General features: G+C 40.6%; 1 protein-coding gene across 1 annotated transcript; it reads right to left on the bottom strand.

Annotated features, from left to right (window-relative positions):
- Positions 1–298: 298 nt before the first annotated feature.
- LOC103197136 (olfactory receptor 52R1) lies at positions 299–1246 on the bottom strand. Its single transcript, XM_007941016.1, has one exon. It carries the CDS (start codon positions 1244–1246, stop codon positions 299–301), a length of 948 nt encoding a protein of 315 aa, XP_007939207.1.
- Positions 1247–8462: the final 7216 nt, after the last annotated feature.

The raw sequence follows: 8462 nt of genomic DNA on the forward strand, positions 1-8462 counted from the left end.
TGTATTCCTCTTAATCATCTGTGGAAGATGATTTTTAAAAAATATTCACCAGTTTGATAAGTGAAAATGTTTTTATTTATTTAGTGACAATGCATCTGCCAACTGCTTTTATTATTAGACCCGGACCTCTGACCTCTCCCTTGTTCTGCATGTCCTGAAAATTATTCCTCTTGCTTCTGGAGGGTTGCTGACCTCTTGGCCAGTTGTTCACTGAACTCACTTCATGATGATATGTGATGTAGAGCAAACTTTCCTCATTTATGTTCCTGGATCAAGGGGTGCTGGAGTAAGCTTTGGCTCAGGGGTTTTTACCACAGCATCCTTGGATAACCCTGTCCCGGATCTGTTTGGTTCTAACTCCATAGATGATGGGGTTGAGCATGGGAGGTACCAGGAGATAGATATTAGCCAACAGGATGTGTACCACTCGGGGAACATGGTGGCCAAAGCGGTGAGTAAGGAAAGTAAAAAGGGCTGGAATATAAAAAGCGAAGATAACACAGAGATGAGAGGCACATGTGCCAAAAGCCTTGAGCCGGGCTTCACCCGAGGGCAACTGCAGCACAGCTCTCAAAATCATGACGTAGGATATATTTATGACAATCATATCACAACCGACTACAGAGAAGGCTGCAAATAGTCCATATCCACGATTTATTCTAGTATCAGCACATACCAACTTCAGCACAGCCATGTGCTCACAATAGGACTGGGGAATGACTTTGTTGGGACAGAAGGGCAGCTTGGAGATCATAAAGCAGAAGGGACTCACCCACAGAACCCCTCTTATCATCACCACTGCACCCAGTTTGCCCACCACAGATGGGGTCAGTATAGTAGAGTGGCGAAGAGGGAAGCATATAGCCACATAGCGGTCTAAGGCCATAGCCATGAGCACCCCAGACTCCACAGAAGAAAAGGCATGGATGAAGAAGATCTGGATGAGGCAGGCATGGTATTCAATCTCATGAGCATGAAACCAAAGTATAGCCAGCATTTTCGGTTGGGTGGAGGAGGAAAGGATCAGGTCAGTAATAGCCAGCATGGCCAGAAAGAGGTACATGGGCTCATGGAGGGTGTGGTCAGTTCGGATGACATGAAGGACAGTGACATTGCCAACGACAGCCATAGCATACATGGCACAGAATGGAAAGCCAATCCAAAAGTAGGAGTTCTCAAGTCCTGGAATCCCAAGCAGGATGAAGGACACAGGATTAGAAGAGCTGTTTCCCGAAGCCAACATCATAGATGGGTAATTGGTTAAACTTTGGGAAGGTTTGCTACTCTCTGCAGGTGATAACAATCAACACAATAATGATTATTTAGAAGTCTGTTGGATAGGGCAATTGGGTTGAATGGTACATGGAATAATTTAAACTGTTTTAATAAATAAAAATTTTCAACAAAAAGGGATACATACTATTCTGTACTCTTTATTTATATTTATGTCATTCTAACATGGGATTAAAAAAAAAATCACTGCCATTGAGTTGGATCTGAGTCATAGGGACCTCTCCTTGGGTTTCTGAGGTGGGATCTCTACAGAAGTATTTTGGTATAATTAGTCTTCCTTCCGAGGAGTGGCTGGTGGTTTTGAACCACCAGCCTACTGGCCTTAGGCACTATGCCATCAGAGCTCCCAACATGAGATTGTTGTTGTTGTTAAGTACCGTCCAGTCGAACCCGACTCATAGCAACCCCCCCTTGGGTTTCCGAGGCAGTATCACTACGGAAGTAGATTGCCCCATCTTCCTTCCGAGGAGTGGCTGGTGGATAGAACATACAAATTACAATCAATTGTTTTTTTAAGAATTAATATTTTTCTTGAAAGTAGAATCTATTAAGTGAAAATTATTTTGACAAATAGTGTGATAGAAATTTTTGCCCTTCTATGTTTTTAGAATTAATGACCTATTTGTTGAACTTTTCCCATAGGTCCTTCTCTATTTAAGCCACTTGTGAAAATTTCCAGAATAGGAAAAGAGTTTGGAAAATACTTTGGCTTAATGGCCCATTAAAATTCATGTAATTTTGAGTTAGCTTTGACTCTAAGATAGTTACCATGAAAGTTTGGATTGGAAGATTACTGACTAACCAATTGTGCAACTGTAATTATACCTATTATTTTAGTACATGATTCTTCTAGATCCATGGTGAGAAAAGTTTTTCTGTAGAAGGTAAGATAATATTTAGATTGTATGTGGGCCAATCTCTGTTGCCACTAGTTCAGCCATTGTAGTTCAAAAGCACCCATAGGCAATACATAAATACATGAGTGTGCCTATATTCCAATAAAAATTATTTACACAAACAACCTATAAGCTGGATTTGGCCTATAAGCAGTAACTTTCCAACTTCAACCCTGGATAATAACTTTTCACGAGGTCAGCCTGAATATTGTACTATTCCTAGCCCCTATTTTTTGGCATAGAGTAGGAGCATAATAAATATTTTTTGAAGGAATTAACAAAGAAATACCATTATGAGTACAACGGTATGAGCCAAAAGTTAAATTATTCTCAGTAATTTTTTGTTCAATGTTTGAGGTTTGCAATAAACTTTCTGAGGGGAATAATAAATCCCACCTTCCTGCTGGGTTGAGACACAAGGGAGCATTCTTTTGTGAAAAGCATTAAAAAATTGACGTGTTTAGCTTAACCGAGGCAATAGACCCTGGTGTAGGACGAACTTTACCTTTAATTACACTTTGGCTTCTCCTAATTCCTCCCTTCTGCCTTCCTAAGAATAGAATCTGTGATTTAGAGCCTTAATGACATGTAACTTCTTGTAGAACTTTAATATCTTTCAGCAAACAGCAGAAGAAGGTTTATGAAGAAATGTTTGTCAGGAAAATGTTTGTCAAGATTCTCTCAGGAGAAAATTTATGAAACATGTCCCCAAAAGAATGTATACATAGATATTTCAGAAAAACTGTTTGCTAGAATGGCTCCAAGAAGTCTATTTTAGAAAATCAATCAACTAAACTTGTAGAATTTTAACTTGCTATTTCCTTATGGGGAAACATAATCCCCAACCCTCATGACTGGTGGTCATGTACTCCCTCCCCCACTTTTGTATATAAAAGTTCACCTCTCCCTCAGGAGGTTAGAACACTTAGTACTTTTGTTTTGTACCCTGTATTTCCCAGTCCAGACTGTATTTTTGCCCTCAATAAAATTATTTTCTTCTACAGAGCAGCTTAGTCTACCCTTTGACACCTTAAAGGTCAAAGAAAGGAAGAAAATAGTTTCTCTTCCCGCCCAACATTCCTTCCTCCCTTCCCCTGCTATTAAATATGTTCTCTTTATATACATACATACATATATTTAACAGACCAGAATATTTCTGAGCATGATGAATACTGAGAGCTGAAATTAAACTATTTTCTTCCCAAATGTTACAGTTGTGGTGACCGCACATGGTACTTCAGATTGTATTTTTCTATGCCACTCCTCAGAAGGAAGAGAGGGCAATCTAGTTCCGTAGTGATACTGCCTTGGAAACCCAAGGAGGGGTCGCTATGAGTTGAGTCCAACTCAGTGGCACATAACAACAACATGCCCATTAATGCAGTCTAACTTGCTATAAATTTTGGTTCAGAAAATCTGACTACAAGAACTGAATTCTCACACTAATAGAGATCACATTTTACCTGTGAGGTATAAACCCAGATAGTATCCATTGGCTCTGTTGCCTCCATCATTCCACCCATTATGTACAAATAGCCATGCTCTTCACTCCAGCTGAGTTGATCAAGCCAAGAAAGAATAGAGTGGACTGGGATCTGGCTAAGAAACAGCTTCAGGGAAATTTACATTCTGTCCTTTCTCTTTGGAGTGTCTAGAATTAAGGCATAGGGCCACTAGAACAAGTTTGAATTCTGATCCCAGTTTCTACATGGAAGGGTTATCTATAGAAACAGGCTTCCTACCTTTCTAGAGCTTCCCTGGAGGACACAGGGAAACAGTAAGTTTTGTCCTTATCTCAGAATGAGTCACGGATTTCTGAATCTGAAGGAATCAGTGAGTCAGGCCATGTGGCACAGTGCATTGGCTGCTTTCCAGCTTCTCATACCCTCTGTGATTCCTGCTGCTCTCAAGGAGAAGCAGAGATGCCAGGGTCCCAAAGAAACACTCACCAGGGAGCTCTGTTCTATCTGGGACCAGGCTGGGCATGACCTTAAGCACCTCTAAATGGCTCCTAAGAACCAAGCTCTGGGCCTATATAAAAGATTGAGTCTGGTTTTTCCCTTCCCCCCGGCATTAGTTCTCTTCTTCCTCATGAGTTCTACAGCCTCACACTTACACAGGCATCCTCTGAGACTATGGACTAAAGATGGAAACATTAACTCTTAACTTTCCTCTCTCCTCTGTATATACAAACGGAAAGGTAAAGGATTTGAATGCATGTGAGAGAAGGCATATTTTCGACATTGCACAAATGTGAGTTTATTTGTGTGCATGCATTGTTTTGTTAGCAGTTGAAAAACATGGTCTAGGTGATAGAAATGACATGGGATATTGCATGATGGAATTTTGCAAGACACATGACTTATTTGGGAGCTCTGGCAGCGTAGTACTTAAGGCACTTGACTGCTAAGGCTGGCCGTTCAAACTCACTAGCTACTCCTTGGAAGGAAGGTTGGGCAATCTATTTCCGTAGTGATACTGTCTTAGAAACCCAAGGAGGGGTCACTGTGGGTCAGGTCTGACTTGATGGCACATAACAACAACAACAACAACAACAATGACTTATTCATTGCAAATTCCTTTTTTCAACAACATAAATGATAACTATACATGTGGGTCTCACCAGATAGAATACACGGAAGTCAAATTGACTAGAACTGTGGAAAGAAATAATGGAGAAGCTCAATATCATCAGTCAAAAGAGGCTAGGAGCTGACTGTGGAACAGACCATCAGTTGCTCATTGTTGTTGCTGTTGTTGTGCCGTCGAGTCAAGCCCCGACTCATAGCGACCCCTCCTTGGGTTTCCGAGGCAGTATCACTATGGAAGTAGGATTGCCCAACCTTCCTTCCAAGGAGTGACTGGTGGGTTTGAACCGCCAGCCTTCTGGTTAGCAGTCAAGTGCTTTAGCCACTGCATATGCAAGTTAAAGTTGAAGCTGAAAAAAATTAAAATAAGCCAATGAGAGCCAAAATATGACCTTGAACATATCCCACCTGAATTTAGAGACCATCTTAAAAATAGATTTGAAGCCTTGAACACCAGTGACTGAAGACCAGATGGGTTGTGGTATAATATCTAGAACATCCTATATGAAGAAAGCAAAAGGTCATTAAAAAGACAGGAAAGGAAAAAAGACCAAAATGGATGTCAGAAGAGATGCTGAAACTTGTTCCTGAATGGAAAGTAGCTAAAGTGAAAGGAAAAAATGTTGAGATAAAAAAGCTGAAAAGAAGATTTCAAAGAGCAGCCCAAGAAGACAGAGTAAAGTACTGTAATGAAATGTGCAAAGACCTGGAGTTAGAAAACCAAAAGAAAAGACAACATTCAGCATTTCTCAAGCTGAAAGAGCTGAAGAAAAGATTCAAGCCTCGGATTGGAATATGAGGACAAAATATTGAATGATGCAGGAAGCATCAAAAGAAGATGGAAGGAATACATGGAAAAACTGTACCAAAAAGAATTGGTTGACATTCAGCTATTTCAGGAAGTAGCATATGATCAAGCACCAATGGTATATTAGTTGCTGGGGACATCAAGCTCAATTGGCATAACATACTATACAAAACATTGTTCCACCTCCTACGTTGGAGAGTAGTGACTGGGATCTTAAAAGCTAGCAAGCTGCCATCTAGATGCAACGATGGGTCTCTCCTCATCCAGAGCAAAGAAGAATGAAGAAAACCAAAATTCATGGAAACAATTAGTTCTAGCGACTGATACACCATCCGATCTGCAACCTATACAACTACGAGACCAGAAGAACTAGATGGTGTCCGGCTACCACTGTCATCCACTTGGAAGGGTATCTATGTAGGAGATCCTTGATAGAGAGGGAGAACAATGTGGAACAAAACTCAAAATCATTTGGAGAGAAAAAAAAAGGGGGGGCAGGTTTGCTTGAAACATCTCAATGGGTATTCCATCAATTCCTGAAGTCTTGTTTTTCACCAATTTCTTCAGTGCAGTTTTGACTTCTTCCTTCAATACCATTGGTTCTTTTGTTTTTGTTTTTGTTTTATTGTGATTTGGGTGAAAGTTTACAGAGAAAATTCACTTTCCATACAGCAGTTCACATCCACTTTGTCTCATAACATTGACCACAGTTTACCACAATGCAACAGCTCCCCTCCCACTTCCTCCCTATAGTTATCTCTTCCCTGTGTCCATCCCTCCATGCACTCCTGCCTCCTGACCTGTCTCTCTAAGCATAAGCAGTCCTTCTTTCTCCCATGATTGTTCTCTTCAAGGAGTGTATGTTCAACACATATACCTGTCTATTGTTGGCTGGAGCCACAGGTGTGAGTTCAATTCCAGATCTGAAGGGCCACTAGGGGCTATAGTCTCAGTGATTCCACCAGGCTCTATTGGACCTGCAAACCTGGTCCCCCTTTTCAAAAAGGAAGTTTTGATGGAATGAAAGGTTATTGATGATATTGACATGAGAATCTTGGGAAATGCCACTATATGTATGTTTTTATAACCTCTTGTTTGTTGATCTTTATCCTCACAGTATCTCAACCAGTCATCCATGGATACAGCCAGAACCTTGGCATAGATCAGAGCAACTAGATGTCTGAATTCTTGAGTGTCTCAGTCTAATGACAGCATCCTATCTTTCAAGTTCTTTGCCTTCTTCCATGTTCCACACCATCAAGTCCTTTAACTACTACATACCTGTTTGTTTTAAATGCCGTCAACCCTCTTTGCTATTAAAGTCATTTTCTATAAACCTTAGTTTTCATGCCCATCATTTTAACCATACTCATGTCAGTAACTTCAACAACTACTTTTTAATTGCAGCTACCTTTCAAAACATCCCTGTCTACTGCTCCCCTGTACCAAGGAGCAACTGCTGCAAAAATATACAACAGGCTCTCAGATTGTGGCTACTGCAAGTTCCTGGTACCCAACTTTACCTGGTCTTTTAAAACATCCCAGACATATTTTTTCATTTCCTTCTCTTTAGTTGTGTGTGGACATGATGTTAGAAAAACTATAAAAACTGAGCTCTCTGGCTAAGTATATTGTTAAAACTCTGTAAAAACTCTGTCCCCTAAAATATAGTAAAGATCTTTTGTGATTTTCTGAATCTCCCCAGGAAATAGTACTTTCAAACATGAGGTTGAAGTTCAAACTGCCTCTTTTTGCCCTACAGAAGTTGTAACATAAGATGGTTTTTGCATGCCTGCATTCTTTCTACTTTCCTAAGCATGGGGCTCTCGTCATCTTTTTCTCCATCATCTAGGGCTCTTTGACACAGACACTCAAGAAAGGAAATCAGATCTGTTTAGGGGAGGATAATGTATGCTTGTATTCTGCCTGCTTTTGATTTCAGGGAAAACACAACAAAACAAAAAAACAACTCACTGCCATGGAGTTGGTCCCGGCTCATGGTGACCCCTCCTTGGGTTTCCAAGGCAGTATCTCTACTGAAGTAGACTGCCCAACCTTCCTTTTGAGGAGTGGCTGGTGGGTTTGAACTGCCAGCCTTCTGGGTAGCAGTCTAATGCCTTAGGCACCATGCCACCGGAGCTCCCATTTTAGGGGAAACCTTGCTGATCTCAACATTGCTGTGAAGGTCCTGTTGTTTTTATTGTTAGCTGCCATTGAGTTGGCCCCTGACTCATAGTTATCTTGTGCACAAGGTGTTAAGACTCTTATAATCTATAGGGTTTTCACTGGCAGATTTTTTTTTTGGAAGCAGATCACCAGGCCTATCTTCCTAGTCCATCTTAGCCTGCAAGTTCCTCTGCATCTGTTCAGCATCATTAACAACACACACATGTTCTTCTTTACTATATCAAACTAAACCTTAAAAATGTTCAAGAAAATTAGTTGAAGCCGATCTATCAAGTAAGTATAAGGGCAACATAAAGAAACAGTTTAGACAGGTAGGAACACAAAAGGAGAACCTGGATGGTGCAAACAGTTAAGGAAGCAACTACTAGCTGGAAGGTTGGTGATTCAAACTCACTCAACGGCACCTTGGAAGACAGCCTTGGTGATCTGCTTCAGAAAGGTCATTACCTTGAGAACTCTATGGACTCACCATGAGCTGGAATCAACTTGACAGCCTCTATCAACAGTAAAAACAACACGACAACCAGAATGGAAAGTTCATCATCTGTGCACACATTTTTTTCCCTTTCTTTCTCTTTTTTTTTTATTGTATTGTGATTTGGGTGAAGATTTACAGAGCAAATTCACTTTCCATACAGCAGTTCACATACAGTTTGTCTCATGACATTGACCACAGTTTACCACAATGCA

This window comes from Orycteropus afer, unplaced genomic scaffold (genome assembly GCF_000298275.1).
Source record: "Orycteropus afer afer isolate SDZICR_OR568_19922 unplaced genomic scaffold, OryAfe1.0 scaffold00074, whole genome shotgun sequence".
Taxonomy (NCBI): domain Eukaryota; kingdom Metazoa; phylum Chordata; class Mammalia; order Tubulidentata; family Orycteropodidae; genus Orycteropus; species Orycteropus afer.